Below are 17,435 nucleotides of genomic sequence, written 5' to 3'. Positions count from 1 at the left end.
GCCACCTCCTGGTTGTGCCGTTTCCTGCTCTGCAGCATGAGGGACATAATAATGCCTACTGCATGCACGTGGTGAGGGTGATGTGCAGAAACTCAGTCCAAGGCCTAGCTTGCTGTGGCTAAGCCGGTGGCTCCGGTCCGGTTCTCTCACAAGGTTGTGGTCAAACTGTTGGTCGGGGCTGCAGACCGTTGAAGGCCTGATCGGGCCGGAGGATCCACTTCTAAGATGGCTCACCCACGAGGCTGTTGGTAAGAGGCTTCAGTTCCTCTGTACATGGGCCTCTCCTACAGCTGCCTGAGTGTCTTCACCCCACGGCAGCTGGCTTCCTCCAGAGCAAGTGATCCAAGGGACAGAATGAGGTGGAAACCACAGTGACTTTTACCATGTAGCCAGCCTTGAAGTCACATGCGTCATTTCTGCAGTGTCCTACAGGCCACAGCGCCGTGCGCTATTTTTTAGTTTTTTGGTTTTTTTTCTTTGCCGCACCGTGCAGCATGCAGGATCTTAGTTCCCCAACCAGAGACAGACCCCGTGCCCCCTGTAGTGGAAGCCCAGAGTCTTAACCTCCAGACCACCAGGGAAGTCCTCACAGCGCTATTTAACAGGGCAGGGGCTACACAAGGGTGCGAGTACCAGGAGGTGGGGCTCGTCAGGCTCTGTTGGGGGTTGGGACCACGTGACCGCACAACCGCTGAACCAGTCCTGGAGCACCTGTTGCCTGACTTCTTGTCATGTGACGTAAGAAGTCCCGTTGTTACTGTGCTGCTTACAGCCCAAAGCATCCTGATAGCCCTTCCCCAAAAGTCCTTTGTTTCTTTGCTTAAAACAGCCAGTGTTGCATCCTGTGACTTACAAACTAAAGTCCTTGACTGATACCAGAGAGTAAGTTTAGACCATCAGCCTTGAAGAGGGAAAGGTGGGCTCCTGGGCTGCAGGCCTCCTCTGTGACTGTCACTCCAAACCTCACAAATCTGACCTGGTTGTCCAGGGTCTAAGAATAAGCACTGTGAGGGGAGAGAAAACCTGGCTTTTCCCTGCCTAAATAGTCACAGTCAGGTAAAAATACTAAAGAAAAATCCTTGCTGCAATGACATGACTTTGGTTCTGCCTGATTCTCCAGCTAGCTCTGTGGCTGAGTCTCTGTGGAGGGATGGAATCCTTCTCCTTCTTTCTCTCCTGGCTGAGATTCCCTGCTTCCCTTTGGGATGGGGCTGATTCCAGCAGAGATGCCCAGGTTCTATCCCTTGGGTGGCCAGCAACCAGGAGGATCTCACAAGTTGCCACCGTGGGCCAGCAGAACACTAAATTTACACAAGTCTGGTCTCCTACCAAAGGGAGGCCAGAAATCAGGATTCTCCGAGCTCTCTGTAGCCTTCATGTGGGACTGGCAAGTTTTCACATTTCAGAAGGAAGAGGAGCCTCTTTGAGCTCACCCTCTGTGATCTTCTGGATCAGCTGCGGCTGGGAGCACGGTAGTTGGGTGGCCCATGGATGCTGGCAGCACCATCACTGCCAAGCTTACTAATTATGTGCTGGGAAGGAGTCAGACCCCACCCATGCAGAGGGACAGGCTGCAGGGTGGGAAATTATATAGGGTCATCTTTTCTCGTTTTAATAAATTTATGTATTATGTATTTATTTTTGGCTGCGCTGGGTGTTCGTTGCTGCGCGCGGGCTTTCTCTAGTTGCAGCGAGTGGGGGCAACTCTTTGTTGCGGTACGCGGGCTTCTTATTGCGGTGGCTTCTCTTGTTGCAGAGCACGGGCTCTAGGCATGCAGGTTTCGGTAGTTGTGGCACAGGGGCTTAGTTGCTCCGCGGCATGTGGGATCTTCCCGGACCAGGGCTTGAACCCGTGTCCCCTACGTTGGCAGTCAGATTCTTAACCACTGCGCCACCAGGGAAGTCCTCTAGGGTCATCTTTATCCAACCCCATACTCCCCTTCAACTCAGAAGTTGTGTGTGACAAATGAAGCATTTCTTAGAAAGAAGAAGTGATGTCCATCACTGCGTAAAGGGCTCGCGCAAAGGGGTAAAGGGGTATATGGTGGGAGAGAATGCAGCAGCTTGGGGTCCTGGCTCCACCACACGCATGGTGTGGCCTTGGACAAGTCCCCTCTTGCCCCTTTGAAAAGAGGAGCTGGATCACAAAATGTTAGATCTAAAAAGGACAGGGAAGTTCATCTGGTGGCCTCATATGTCAGGTAGAAGGCTTTGGGCTGCAGATAACAGAAGGCCCAACTAAAAATAGCTTACACAACGAAACTGTTTTACGCCACCTAACAAGGAGTTCAGATGTTGGGCGGTTATGGAGTTACACTCAGGATAGCGAGGACACAGGTTCTGTCCATCTTTCCACTCTGCCGCCCTCAGGTGTTGGCAGCTCTCCCTCACGGTGGTCAGGTTGCTGAAAGAGCGCCAGGCATCCCTTTCTTGCCCACCCATTCTGTAGGCAGAAAGCAGTCAGATGTCTGTCTCGTGTCCCTATTTTCAGAGTGAGGAAAACCTTCCCAGAAACCCCTCTCCGCACCATCCCCCAGAGACCCCCTACATCCCATTGACCAGGGGTGTGTCGCGTGCTCATGACTAAAGCAATCCCTGACACGGGGAAAGGAGTGACTGCGATTGGCTGGAACCAATCAAGCATCACCCCGTGGGCTGGGAAGGGCCCGGGAAGCAGGTGAGAGGAGAACGGCTCCCCAGGCCCTTCACGGTGTGTTGGGGAGGAAACACACCGTGTCTGCCATGGCTCAGCTCCTCCTTTCATAGGTGGGGACTGGAGGGGGAGGGGGACTTTCTCAAGTCAAGTCACACAGGAGCTGGTGGCAGTCAGGGGTGAATGCAGTTCTGACTCTTGGGCAGGCTGTTTCATCACAACCTGTTGGTCCTGGCCTAGGTGATCTCGAGTCTGGAACTAAAAATCTGATTCTCTCTGAAAACTTTTCTCTCTAGAGTCACCTTAAGTCCATGGGCAGCCTGGGACATAATTCTCCAGAGTTAACTCAAGCCCTTGAAGTCTGGCTCAGTAGGAGGCAGACAGGCTTCCCTGCCTTAATGAGAAGTTGCTATGGCTCGGTAGTTAAAAGCTCTGAAGGCAGGCAGAGCAATATCAGACCCCATCCCTGCCTTATCCGCTGTTTGTTGAGCCCAGCGGACTACCCCGGCAGCAGCTGGCAGTAACACCTTCTGCCAGTGAGACTGTTCGTAACAGTCACCCCATCAATGATTACATCAATCCATGGCCAGCCAGCAAAATACAAACCACTCGATATATCTCAGGCAAAGCAGTGCTGATGAGAGGAATTGGCTAAAAGATGCTGGAAGAGCTGGAGACACAGAAGCATGACAAGGGTGTTTCCAAAGGGATCAGGAAGCTGCCAGGCCCCAGAAGGACACACACCTTGCGGCTGAGCTGCTAGAGGTGCCGCCCCTATGCACACCACCAGCTACTGTTGCCACCAACCCAGCTGCAGCCACTGCCGTGAAGCTGCCAGAGCCAGTCTGGCTTTTCCCTTCCTCCTGCATTCTAACCTCCTCTGTGCCTCCATGGGCTGAACCCAACTAGAAACCAGCTGGTCAGAGGAGTGGGATGGAAAAGAAGGGACGGTTGTCCTGTTAGATCATATGTGGGACAGAAACACGTGAGATGAAGGTCAACAGCATGGATCTCAGAGTCAGAGAGGCCTGGGTTGGTGTCCTTATTCTGTGACCTGGAGCAGGTCACCTCCCCTGTGTGAGTTTTAGTTTCCTCATCTATAAAATAGGAATGCTAATACTCATCTCAGAGTTCTTGTGAAGGTTCAAAAGGAAATGATCGTAAGGGGCTTCAGACCAGTGGCCAACAGCTTAGAAGGGGCTGGTTCCTGAACCTACCCTGCTCCTGCCTCTCACTTCAGGGCCTTTGTACTCTGTGCTTTCTCTTACCTCTGCCTGGAATGTTCCTTCCTATATACTTTTTAATGTTATTACTTTGTAGCCCAGACAGGACATTTTTAGTTGCAAGAGACCAAAATTTAGACCCAAAGGGCTTAATCAAAAGCAGAAGTTGTTAAAGCCGAAAAGTCCCAGCATAATTCTGACTTCAGGTATGGCTTGATCAGGGATTCAGGCAATAACATCAGCACACATTAACTCTGGATTGGATCACGTGCCTATCTCGATATCAATTTCTGTGGCTGGGGATGTGGTACATACGAAACATTCCACCCAAATAATTTGCGCTGATACTAGGCGTGACTGTGGTTTCCCAGAGGAAAATTAGGTAGCTATAAGGATGAATGGGTGCTGGGCAGGAAAAACAGCTATCCATTCATATTTCAGCTCAGGGAAAACATCCTGGTGCTCACTCTCCTCTGTTCAAGGTTAAGTCATTTCCCACTGTGCTACACAGTCAGAGCTCCTTGGACGTCACGGCATTCATCAGCTTATAATTGTACTCTGATGGAGCTGAATGAAGGAGCCTGCCTTCCACCCCAGATTGTGAGCTCCATTGATAGGCAGGGGCTATTTGGCCATCACTGTATCGTCAGTATCCAGCCCAGTGCCTACACATGCTAGACGCTCAACAGAGTCTGTACGTGAAGGGATGAATCTGGGACCCCGGTTATTATGAGGCCCAGCCTGCTACTGTGACTTTTTCCAGCTGCACTGCTTCTTAGGCTGGAGTCTTTCCCCTCCAAAGTCTTCTCTCCCCTGCAAGCAGGCTTGGGCACACTTATACAGGACACCCCTCCCGAGAGAAGAGAATGACAGTTTTCCCATGGGACGTGGGAGGCCTGAGACCCAGAACTCAGGGCGGGTGATTCAGGCCATCAGAAGCAACTTGATGAATCAGGAGAGAGGCCAGAGGAAAAAGGAGGGTTACTTTGGATTAAGAGCTTTAAGAGGAGTGATTCATGATCGTTGCGGCTGACATTTAAAAAGCCCCAAATACTTCTGGTAAACAGTGTGCTGCTTTGCACTTTGCCTCCCGTTTATCCTGGGAATGAAGCAGCCCACAGTCGCTCTGGGGTGTATCATATTTCACTTTCTGCTTCTCAAGCATCAGTGATGTTTGGCTCCTCAGTTTCCCATGTGTAACTTACTATCGCCAAAACTTATTTTCATGGAAGTGCTTGCACAGTAGACAGTTTGGGCTTTGGCGTCAGTTAGGGCACAGTGTGCACCCAGGTTCTGCCGTCTGCTCTCTGTGTGACCTAGGACAAGTTACTTAACCTCCCCGAGCCTCCATGTTCTCTCCAATAGCGAAAAGATGACAACATCAACCTCACAGGGCTTTGGGGATATTTAGACTGGGATGCTTCTTTGTAGTGCAAATTCCAGGTTTAACCAAAGCTGTGGCAGGTGGATGGAAGGGGTGGGAAGGAGCATGTGCGTCAGGCGAGGGAGGAGAACGGGGAAGCCGCAGGGCTCTGGGGTCTCCCTGCTCTACCCAGGGGTGGGCGTGAGTCTGAGTCCCCAGTAGAAAATCTGTGAACTGACGCTGGAAGGGCTCTTTGCCCAGATATAAACTCTGCCAGACACAGGGCGCAAACAGCATGCCTTCAGGGCCTAGGAGACAAAGTGAGACACTGTGTGTGTGCGCGAGTGTGTGTGCGCACACGCGTGTGTATGAAGGTGTAGGGTGGCCAGTCGGCCTGGTTTGCCTGGGACTGTGGGTTTCCCAGGGTGCAGGACTTTCAGTGTTAAAACCTGGAGAGGAGAGTCTTGGGCAACCTGAGACACGGCTGGTGACCCTGTAAGTGTGTCTTTTCCCTGACTTGTGCCTGGAGCCCAGAGGAGCTTCAGCACCCTGAGGACTCCAGGGCCTGAGCTTTCACAGCCTCAGGAGTCAGTGCCAGGACCCAGCTGATAACATGGTGTGGGGTGCCAGCAAAAGAGAGAGTGGGGGGTGATCTCACTGCCTCACCTCAGAACCCCCCTCAGACACTCCCAGAAGTAACTGGCTGAAATGTTGCAGGAGGCTGGAGGCCTGCCTTAGCAGAGGGGGAAAGAGCCAGCAAAATGTGGGTCATTACCACCATGGTGACCAAGGTGAGGTCTGGGGAAACATGGGTTCCATATAAGGGCCAAGCCAGAACCCGGCACTTAGTGTGATTTTTGTCATTATATTTTCTATTGGGCCATTGATAGTCTAGAGTACTACTTTTTACTTTTCATCTGGTCACTGTAGGGAAACCTTTCATGTTGGTAACTCTTGAATTGATTTCTGAGTATCCTGAATATAAAGCTACATTACTTGCCATTAATGATCAATTTTATCTCCAGTTCCAGGATCTGCGCTCTAATTTCTAAGCCACGTCTCATTGCACTTCTCAGACCGTCTAGATAACATTGGCTAATAGCAGCGCTGGTTGTTGCCTTTCGTTTTATTTCTGAATCCATTAATTATGCTCTAGTCAAGGGCTTCTTGGCCTTGGGGCACTCTTTAGAGTAGACCCGCTGAGTCCCAGCCCTGGGGAGTGTTCTAGTGCTTCACTCTTAAATATCCTGAAAGCTCTTAGCTGGAAATAAATATGCTTCATTGTATTAAAGAAGCATCTTCTGTTTTTAAGAGCCTTTGTAAAGGGTGGGTATTGGGTTATTAAAGACCTGCGTCAGCTCTCGTTCTAAAAAACCTCAGTGTCTTCGGCTGTAAAATGGGGGCAGGGGTAGGGGAGCGGGAGGAGCAATAGTAACCACTTCATGGGGCCGTTTTGAGGAATACGTGAGCTCACACACGTGAAGTGCTTGTCACACAGGCTGGCCGGTGCCATCACTGTCACAGGTCCCATCTCAGGGCTGTCTGGACACACTGCTCTCCTCCTCCAGGCCAGGAGACCCTGTGTTGCTCCCCTGCTCCTGCCCTGAAGGAGGGGCAGTCAACAGCGATCCTGGCCCCCCAGAAACCAAGTGCTCTTTTCAGGTGGAATTTGGCTGAGAGCCACAGGCTGGGCGGTTGGGAGGCTGGGTGGGTTGGGATGAGCCCCCCAGGGAAAGAACAAGAGCTGGAGGACTTCATGGGTCCTGGCTGTGCCCCATCCAGTTGTGTGACCTTGGCTTGTCACTTGACCCCCTGTGACCTGCTTCTTGAGAAGGCCATTCCTGAGGAAGCCTGAGGCCAGTCCCACCTACCCGGGAGGTGGAGAGAGGCCAGGGACGGAGCCAGGGCTGGGGCACTGGGTCCAGGGTAGAGGGAGGCATGGACTGTTGTTATTAAATAACAACATGACCTGCAGGGCAGACCCTGTGATTTTCCCCCAAGGTACCAAATTCCTCCCCCACACTGCTCCATGCTTGTCTCCCCCTGCACACACCTGGACAGTGCACTTTTCAGAGGAGGAAGGCAGAACCGGCCACAGAATCTGTGGGATCCAGTGCGACATGAAGAGAGCTGAGGTGTCAGGACTGCGAGGCAGTCCTAGTGGCATCTGGTCCCTGTATTCTTCCCTTCCGGTATTCTTGGGAAATGAAGCAGTAAGTACCTACCCTGGCTGAACTAGTGGAGTTGGTCTCTGACCTTTACAACCAAATAACAGCAATGTTAGGAATTTGGGACTTTCTCCAGTAGGTGGGAGAGGATATGACCCCCTGGTGTGGTGGGAAAATGTGGATGGAGCCAGGGAGCTGGCACTGGGGGCAGAGCTCCTTGTTGGGAGTGGAGGAGTCTGAGACGGCCGGAGCTAATAAGGTCGTTTTGAGGAAGGGGGTCCACATTAGGTTGTCAATCCTGAGCTCCAGGAGAACCACGAGTACCAAGGTCTGGAGCCAAATAGACGAGAGAAATGCAGGTGTACGTCTGAATTCTGGTGTGAGAGGACAGCATCTGGGGGCTTCTCTCTCCTGTTCTCACCTATAGGAAGTGCTGCTCCCTCCTTACAGTTCTGGCCTAGGGGTGGATCATCCAGTCCCTCCCTTATCTGAGAAAGGCTGGAACATTCAAACACTTTATTAAAGGCTTAGGAGTACAGACAGAAATAAAGATCAGGAGGCCAGGGGCCTGGAGAGGATGATCAACAGAGGTCTTGCATCTGGGGGTGGCTGGATCCCCCTTATCCAGGAGCAGAGGGCATGTCCAAAGAGTTCCCCCTTCTCAGTCCCTCAGCTCAGCCAGGCTCTATGTTTTCATTTCCCCTCATCCCTTCTGGAGCTGGGATGGGCTGAGGGGTACATAACTTTTTCACCAAGCAATTCAACTTTTAGGAGTCCACCTTACAGAAAAAGATACATTCAAGGATGTTCACGGCAGCCCTGTTTGTGATATCCTAATAGCTGTGTGTGTGTGTGTGTGTGTGTGTGTGTGTGTGTGTGTGTGTGTGTAATATTTAACATAGAAACAGGTCTGGAAGCATATGGTCCAAACTGTTAACAGTAGTTACCTCTACGGAAGGAAGGGAGTGGGGAAGGAAGAGAGACTCTCCTTTGCCTCTGCACACTTTATATACTTCTGCTAAGTTTGATTTTTTTTTTTTTACTATTTTTCTAGCACGTATTAATGTGTAAATTATAAAATGTGTAATTTTAAAACAATTTAAAAATTACATTGTAGAAACCTAGGGCAGGACAGGAATAAAGACGCAGACGTAGAGAATGGACTTGAGGACACGGGGAGGGGAAAGGGTAAGCTGGGACGAAGTGAGAGAATAGAATTGACATATATACACTACCGAATGTAAAATAGATAGCTAGTGGGAAGCAGCTGCATCGAATGGGGAGATCAGCTCGGTGCTTTGTGATCACTTAGAGGGGTGGGATAGGGAGGGTGGGAGGGAGACGCAAGAGGGAGGGGATGTGGGGATATATGTATACATATAGCTGATTCACTTTGTTATACAGCAAAAACTAACCAACATTGTAAAGCAATTTTACTCCAAAAAAGACATAAAAAAATTACATTGTACAAAATTTTGAAAGCTAGAGAAAGGAACCTGGTGAAGTCTGATGCCACAGATTTGTAGGGGTATTGAACCTCGGGGTCATTTCATTTCCTCAAGCAGTTGCTGGCAGTCTGTGGGGAGGCCTGGAGGAAGGTGGTGTGGAAAGGACCCAGGAGAAGGTGGCGAGCTAAGATGCAGGAGCTCAGTAATTATTCTAGGCACCTGATGTCAGTTAGCCCATTTAATCCCTGAGAGGTAGATAGCCTTAATCCTAGATTTATAGTAGAGGAAAGCAGCTTGGAGAGAGGATGTATGGCAGGGTTGGGGTTCACACCTCAGGGTGCAGGATCTCTCCCACTTGTGGCTGCTTCAAGTCCAGTTCAATGGGGAAGGCAAGGAGAGGAGTAGAAAACTGAGTGCCAGTAGCAGTCTTTGAAGGCTGACTGCTAGGTGGAGGAGGAAATAAAGCCAGGAGGGGGCATTGGTTGTAAAAAGGGTCAGCTTAGGTGTAAGAGGTGTGGAATCGGAGTCGGTTTTGGTTTTAGATAGAATAAAGCTGTGTGGGACCCTGCATCTTCATGTCTCTCATGAACTGGTGAAGCGGCCATGAGGACTGAGGAGTCTCCTGGGAATGGCCTGTGGTAGTGGGTGGGTGGGGGCCCAGGCTGGCCTCTGTCCCTGGGGTGACTTCTTTCCCGGCCCCACTGACCTCATAAGAACTGCTGGAGGGGACTTCCCTGGCGATCCAGTGGTTGAGACTTTGCCTTCCAGTGCAGGGCTATGGGGGTGGGGTGGGGTGGGGTGCCGGTTGGGTCCCTGGCTGGGGAGCTGGGATCCCACTGGCCTCGGGCCAAGGAGCCAAAACACAAAACAGAAGCAATATTGTAACAAATTCAATAAAGACTTTAAAAATGGTCCACATTAAGAAAAAAAAATCTTAAGAAAAAAACCAAACTGAAGTTGACCTTCAACTACAATTCTGAGCCTGATGGGCGTCAAGCACCTCTGCTTGGGGGAATGGATTGGGGGTGGTGGAGCAGTATGTTCTCCTGCGTGCCATGGAACTTCCGGGTACCCACATGGCTGGGGGTGCCTCTCCTGCAGCAGGAGTGGGATTGTTCGTGAGCCCCCTACATACCCCACGGGCTGGGATTCTTCATAGGGGTTCAGGAGTCCTGGGTGAGCCAGTGGGTGGCCCATGCCAGTGAGGTTTGGGTTCTGTCATTGTGACCCCTTTTGTGTCCCCTGTCACTGAGGTCTGGGGAAACTGGGTAGAGAAGTGTTCAGGGACCTCGAGGTGCAGATTATGGCCAGGGAAGGAGGGGTGGGGTGGAACTGATGTTAGGCAGTTGAAGCTGAGATGGGGGGTGGCGGGGAGAGACTGTGACTTCCTGGAGTGTCCCAGGCTGAGTTCCAGAGTATGGATGAAAGTGAGTGGGGTGGTTGTTCCTTGTGACCCCAGAAGTGGGCAGAGGACTCCTACCGTTGCTGTCTGCTCCTGCTTTGTTCTTAGCCTTCGCTTTCTAAGTCTAGAGTCTCCCGATTGCAGAGCTGGAAATCAGTTAATGCTGCTATCCAACAGGTCTCTGGCAACAGAGAGGGCAAGAGTCCAGCTCAGGACAGCAAAGGGCAGCGCAGGAGGCCAGCGAGGCGGTGCTGGGGATAAGGGTCCCCACCCCGAATTAGAGCAGGGCTCAAGGATTTCCAAGGTGAGCCCAGGACACCGAGGTCCTGCCTGCGAAGGGGAGCCCAAAGGGCAGCCTGAAGCCCCTGGAGGAGGCAAGGTCAGTGCAGGGAGTCATCAAGGCCTGGCTTCTCAGTGAGGCGGGGAGGGGAGGACAGAGGGCGTGAGATAGACTTTCAAGCACTCTCACGGTTCAAAGCGTTTTCTTCACCAATTAGTCTTTATTTAGAAGATTGCAAATTCTGCCTGGAAAAATTACGTTCAAAACCCAGCAAAACAGAGGCAGAAAACACTACAATTGATGGTAAAATTCTTTTTCTGTGTCTTTCAAGACAGCTTCTTTGAGCCGCTGGTACTTTTATAAGGCAAGGAGGCACACATAAGATTATTGCTAAATGTGCCTAAACTTGATAGTGTAAGTCAGGTGCCAGTGGTTTGGGCCCGCTCGGCTAGTAAAGAGTGCCAATAGCACAAAACTGCCCTCGGGTTACCCGGCCTTTGAGCTCTGCCGCCCTCGGGGAAACTGCCCGGTGCACACCTCCGGCCCGGAATATCCCGGCTCGAGGGGCGCCAGGGCTGTGGATCTCAGGCTTGTCTTGAAGCCCGAGCCGCCGCAGGGAACCCGCCTCCTGAGCCCGTCTGGCAGTCTCAGCGCTGCAGCAGGGACTCCAGCCCGGAGCACGCGTCCGGGTCTTTACAGTATCCGGGCTGGAGGCGGGAGCCCTGGCACCTCAGGGTCGTGCCAGGGCCGTGCTAGGAAAGGTGTGGACGGCGGGAGAGGAAAGGGACCCGTCGCGCCGGGGTCTCGGTTGACCGGGAGCCTCAGGGAGGGCGGGAGAAAGGGTGGGTCCGAGGTGGGCTGCTCCGGGGTCCTTGATGGACGCCCAGGAGTGCCACCCTCTAGCTGATCGTGGGAGGAGACCCAGGCACAGAGAGGCTATGTGATTCGCTCAAAGTCACACAGCGAGCCGCTGGCGATATGTGTGGGGTGTAGTTCTGCCAACGAGTCTCGCGTCATCACATGCCTCGCCCGGCACGGCGGACGCCTGGTTCTGTTCCCGCAAGCAAGGAGCCTTTGGGGCCTTGGGCGCCCCGTCCTTTGGTTAAGAGGAGAGTAGGACGGCGTCCCCAGCTTGCCCCTAAACGTAGCTTCTTAGCATCCCAGCCTCCCAGCCTCCCGGTCGCCTGTGTAGGCGGGCATGGTGCTCAAGGTCTTAGCGCCAGAGAGAACGCACAAGGACTGCGGCCCCCGACAATGACGCCCGGACCCCACCTGCCTGGGACCACCCGAAACAGAGGTCCTTCCACCGGCCTCTTTTAATGGCTCCGAGATAGTGACCGTTATCTCTACTTATCTATTAGTCATGCAGCTGCTAAGTTATGGAGCCGGAGCCGGTTTTCGAACCCATTGGTCTGGATTTTGGTGGCCGCAGGGCCGAGATCAGAGCCCACCCAGAGCCCACCGGCCCGGGGTGGCTGTGTGTGGCCTTGGGCAAGTCTTTCTCCCCGCAGCCGAGTAGCGCGCCCCTTCCGTCGTGGCCGCGCCTGCTCAGTGGCGGGAGGGGCCCGGGAGGAGGCGGCGGGCGCCCCAGCTGCTTTGCATTGACGCCAGCACCCGCTGGAGGTCACAGCTGGGGGCTGGGCGCGGCGTGCTGCCGGGATGACCCGGCCTGGCAAACGGAGCCGGAGCCGCTGCGCCTGCAGCTCCCGGGTGAGCGTCGCCGCTTCAGCGCTTCTCGACGGCACGGCTTCAGATCCGACTGGAGCCGAGGTCTCTCCTTCCCTACCCGGGCGGACGCTGCCTTGCCGCCCCGACCGGCTTCCTCCGGCCCCTACTCCTTAACGGCGAGAGATCTAGGCTAGCTTTCTTCGCCACCAGCCCTGGGATCAGGAGCATTTATTCGCGGGGCGGCAGGCGGAGTGGCGCGGGTGCCAGAGCCTCGAGAGTTGGCTGCTAAAGCGCCGCGGAGCGGGACCGGGCCGTGAGCGGGCGCAGCAGGGAGCTCACCTCCTTCGGGGGACTCGCCAGCTCTCGGGTCGGGAGAGCTCAGATCTCCTCCCCTTAAATTCCCCGGAAGCGCGGCGCGGCAGAGGCGAGCGCGGCGATGTGAGGGAGGAGGCCAGCGGCTCCCGCTTCAGGAAGGGCATGTTCGGAGGGGCGGCCGCGGTGTGCTGCCCGCCCCACCGCCCCCTCCCCACCGCCGCAGCTGCTGCTCCCGCACCGCGATAAAAGGGGCGGCCGCACTTCCTGGCGCGAGACCGGCGCTCGCCGCCGCCTGCCCAGGCGGTGATGACACGGCGCTCGCGGCAGCCGCGAGGCGCCGGGCCGGCCGTTTACTGACCGTTTCGCGGCTACTCGCCAGCGTGTCGGCGACGCCACCGCCAGCATGGGCTGTGCCCAGAGCATCCACGCTTCCGAGAGCCGGGTGGTTTACCACGGCGGCAACGAGGCCGAGGACGCGCCGGTCCCCGCGGCGCCGCCGTTGCAGCCCGGCGGGCCGCGCCTCCCACCCGTCCAGACGACGGCCGCCTCGGCCCGGTCCTGCGGCTCCAGCCTCGTGGAGTCCGAGCCAAGTGGCGGCAGCGGCAGCGGCAGCAGCATCGTCAACACGGTAAGGGGTGCCGGGGTGGGGGGGGGGGTTGGGAGCTCCGAGGCTGCGGTGTGTGGTGAAATTCGGGCCCTGAGTTGCGGCAGCTTTCCCACAGGGACTGATGGGGCTCCCTCCCGGGCCGCGGTGCCCTGTCGCCCGGCTTTGGATGACTTTGACGGACGCCAGCGGACCGTCTTGCCAGAGCAGCGACTGGAGGCGGACCAACCCTAGTCCTGGGCACCGTGCCTAGTAGAGTTGTGCTTAGGACGCTTTCCGAGCCTCGGCTTCGGTTCGTGGGACACATCCGACCCGACGTGTCGAGCAGGAGGGACCTCTGTGAACTTGACCCAGGCGGTTGCATCCATTACCTCCCAAACAGCGGGTACAGAGGAACCCCCCCCACGCCCCGCCCTGCCCCAGGATATTCTGGCGCGACCCTGAACGTTAAGTCAGTGTGAACTTTGTTCCTTTGGTTCTCGTGGTGGAAAGTGAAGGTCGGCTAGCACTGTGAAGCCGGGGTACTGGACCCTACCACCGTGTTGCGTTTTCCCTCTGTCAGCTTTGCACAAGCATGCAGTTGCAGTTTTCCATTTCTTTGGGACTATTAAAATGTAATCTGGAACATCAGCTTTGCTTCATTGCACATGTATTTGAGGTCCATTTTTATTAGCATGCATGTGGTACTTGAAGTATATGTAGTTAGAAAATAGTATCAGAAACGCGATTTTTGAAGCATTCAGCAGAACAAAGTTAATTTTTTATTAAGCATTCTTACTGGGACAGTTTGTGAAGTAAGCCTTTCTTCTTCCTCCCCTGGAAAATTACCCCAAGCAACTAGGAGGGGGAAGAAAAATCCAGAAATGAAAACTCTGTCTGTGAAGAAATTAGGAGATGTCTGAAATTCCAAACCAGAAAATAAGTGGAAAGGGTTTTTGAAAGATTGGGCCAGGAGTATGAGAGGAAGTAGACAGAAGACACTTGCAGCTGCAGAACTTAGGAAAAGAAAACTCAAGTAGCAAATAGTACTTTCTAAGGTGAGGGATGCACCCTGGGGTTCAAAACCAAAATGTTTGGTTTGAAATGGTGGAAATGGGTGCACAGGCTGGTGGCAGAAGCTTCACCGGATCCAGTTTGATACCAAGATGCAGAGGAGCATGGACTGAAGGAGGACTTATCTCAAGTAACGTTTGTGGGGGGCAGGCTGAGCTGTGGCAACAGGAAGGAGAGGACTCTGTGCTGTGAACAGCCCTCACAGCTGCTTGTCTCTTTGGAGAGAGAGAGAAGCTCAGGAATACCTTCCCCCACTCTGTGTGTCCACGTATACCATCCCGCCAGAAAAAGAAAGAACACTCCCGTTCCCCTGAACATGGCTCTGGCTCTTCTCCCAAGTGAGTCTTCTTCAAATAACTGGTCTAGAATAAACCTTCAAAAATGAGTAATCAAAAATGGACCGGTTCAGGATCTAGTCAAACATAATTACTTAAAAGAAGATGAAGAAACAGGAAAAAACAGAAAGATGTTGATGACCAGCACTCACTAGAGAAACACTGGCACAGAACAAGTGAAAATTATGATGAAATATTTCACAAATTAAAAATGTCAATTTACTGCTGTAAAGAGCTGGAGCACAAATCGGAAGTACAGGAGCTCAGGGAAGAAATGGCAAGTCAGTAGGCAAAAAAACCTAAGTTCAAGAAAGAAAGTGAAGGGAAAAATAAAACCCATCAAAGAAATGAAGGCAAGTTAAAAGTTAACCAAGACAGGGCTTACCTGGTGGCGCAGTGGTTGAGAGTCTGCCTGCCAATGCAGGGGACACGGGCTCGTGCCCCGGTCTGGGAAGATCCCACATGCCGCGGAGCGGCTGGGCCCGTGAGCCATGTCTGCTGAGCCTGTGCTCCGCAACGGGAGAGGCCACAATAGTAAGAGGCCCGCGTACCGCAAAAAAAAAAAAATGTTAACCAAGATAGTGTATAGAAAACGGAAAAGGAGTGAGCAAAGTGAAAACAGAAATAGTTTAGACATATGAATGAAAAGTACAAAAATTCCCTGACGAAGGAAACAAATAATAGACAAAATGAAAATTTAAAGGTTTCCAGAAAGGAGAACTTGAATCTACAGTTTGAAAGGATGCACTGTATACCCAGGAAAAATTAACATAGAGCCGTCGGCATTGCAGTGTATCCCAGTAAAGTTATTAGACTTAAAATGTAAAGAATTATTTGGACGGCCAGGCCAAAAGATCAACTAACTTATAAAAGGGGAAAATTTGGCTGTTCCTTATCATCAATCAACATGGGAGAAGACTGACAAAATCCTTAAGAAGAGTACGATTGACCCAAGGATTTTATATTCATTGAAATTGTATTTTTTTAAAAAACAAGTTTTGGGCTTCCCTGATGGCGCAGTGGTTGAGAGTCCGTCTGCCGATGCAGAGGACACGGGTTCATGCCCTGGTCTGGGAGGATCCCACATGCCAGGGAGCAGCTGGGCCCGTGAGCCATGGCCGCTGATCCTGTGCATCCAGAGTCTGTGCTCCGCAATGGGAGAGGCCACAACAGTGAGAGACCCGCGTACCGCAAAAAAAAACCAAACAACAAAAAAACCCAAGTTTTTAAATATAAGAACTTGAGAAAGAATATCCCCATGAACTCTTCTTGAGGAATCTAGTGAAAGACAAACTTCAGTCCACCAAGCGGTAACTGGAAAAACTCCAGCAAAAGAACCGTTAAAAGCATTGATCAAGTCTGTTTACCTGTAGATTAAAACAAATTTGGAGATTAGTGCAATAGAACAGAATGTGACGGTTATATGACCTGACAATATGAAATTATCTAACCGAATTTGAGAGGAGAAGAGGAAAGAAGATGGTAGTAAATTTAGAATATTCTTTCCTCATCTTTAATAGGTAGGGTTCAAAGGGTATCGTTTAAAGCTAACAGACAAACTACTGGAGGTTTAGGTATATTTAAGAGTACAAAGTTAAACAGGATGTAGTATGATGGACTAAAATAGGACAGTGGAGGGATGGCGCAAGAGAAGAAAATATCTTAATTTTATCATTTCTCATGGGGGATTAAATAGATACTGTCTAAAGAAATAAAGGCTTTCAGATATTAATAAAAGTAACCAATAGATTAGAAAATAAACCATCTGAAATATCAAAATATACACACAAAGGAAAATGAACAGTCTCTACAAAGGATAACAAAAATAATTGATAGAACTAAGGCCACTCTCTGTCATATCAGTAAATATAAATGGAAATTGGAGGTCATCAGCTTGGTCATCAGGAAGTCGAATCACATACTCCACTAATATGGTTCCCTAACAGAAGAGGCACTGCAGTGGGAGCGACACAACAGGACACTCCAGAGAAACGACAAAAATGCTCCCTCCATAAGAGGAAAAGCTTTAAAAATCCATCAGGCTCCTAGAGTGAGAAATTGTCTAATAGAACCAGTCGCATGAGACCTTCTCCCTGGTCCTTTCTTATGCTCGCTGCCTCAGAAACAGCAGCTGGCAGGTAGGGGAGGAAGTGAGGGGGAGAGAAGCAGCACCTGCTCCCCCAAAGGCGTGCTGCCCCGCAACTGGCCCTGCTGGTGGAGAGAGAATCTTCTTCAGATGAAAACTGAAGTGCCATTAAGCTACTGGACTGATCGTTTTCTTTTTAAAGTACCTAAACTCTTTTTGAAAGTTAATGCAGTTAATGCATAACTCATCAGTGTACAACTCGATGAATTCTTGTACATGTAACCAGCATCCAGACCAAGAAGTAGAATATTCCAGGAACCTATAAGGCTTCCTGATACTCTCTTTCAGTCACCTACTAGTGCTAGGAATCTGTATGTTTCCTCAAGTCCTCAGCTACCTGTTTACTGAAAACTATTTAGGAAAAAGTAACATATAATAGGTGAAACTAGCTACTTACAAAAGTCATCTGCCCTAATTTCATTTCTGAGGGTAATTAATGAATATAGCTTCATGTTTTAGATTTATTCCTTATCACTGCCATGTATGTTTGTTACGTTATCTAATACTTTTTCTAGTAACTCTTTTAAAAATAATTAATTATTTTGGCTGCTTTGGGTCTTCGTTGCTGCACGTGGCTTTCCTCTAGTTGCAGTGAGCTGGGGCTACTCTTCCTTGCGGTGCACAGGCTTCTCATTGTGGTGGCCTCTCTTGTTGCAGAGCATAGGCTCTAGGTGTGTGGGCTTCAATAGTTGTGGCACGTGGGCTCAGTAGTTGTGGCTCATGGGCTCTAGAATGCAGGCTCAGTAGTTGTGGCGCATGGGCTTAGTTGCTCCGCAG

General features: G+C 51.6%; 1 protein-coding gene across 3 annotated transcripts in view; it reads left to right on the top strand.

The window, feature by feature from the left end:
• Positions 1–17,435, top strand: part of PDE8A (phosphodiesterase 8A) — a 189,427-nt gene that overhangs the window by 74,016 nt on the left and 97,976 nt on the right. The window contains exon 1 of one of the 3 annotated variants that reach the window (XM_032618182.1): positions 12,206–13,148. The exons of the other annotated variants lie outside the window; for them this stretch is intronic. Within the exon in view, the coding sequence (XP_032474073.1) occupies positions 12,924–13,148 (225 nt within the window). The 5' untranslated portion in view covers positions 12,206–12,923. Of the gene's footprint in view, positions 1–12,205; positions 13,149–17,435 lie in introns of those variants that run through there. 3 annotated transcript variants of the gene reach the window in all.

The sequence above is a fragment of the Phocoena sinus genome, chromosome 2 (assembly GCF_008692025.1).
Source record: "Phocoena sinus isolate mPhoSin1 chromosome 2, mPhoSin1.pri, whole genome shotgun sequence".
Classification (NCBI taxonomy): Eukaryota; Metazoa; Chordata; class Mammalia; order Artiodactyla; family Phocoenidae; genus Phocoena; species Phocoena sinus.
This window is presented reverse-complemented; position numbering and strand designations above follow the sequence as displayed.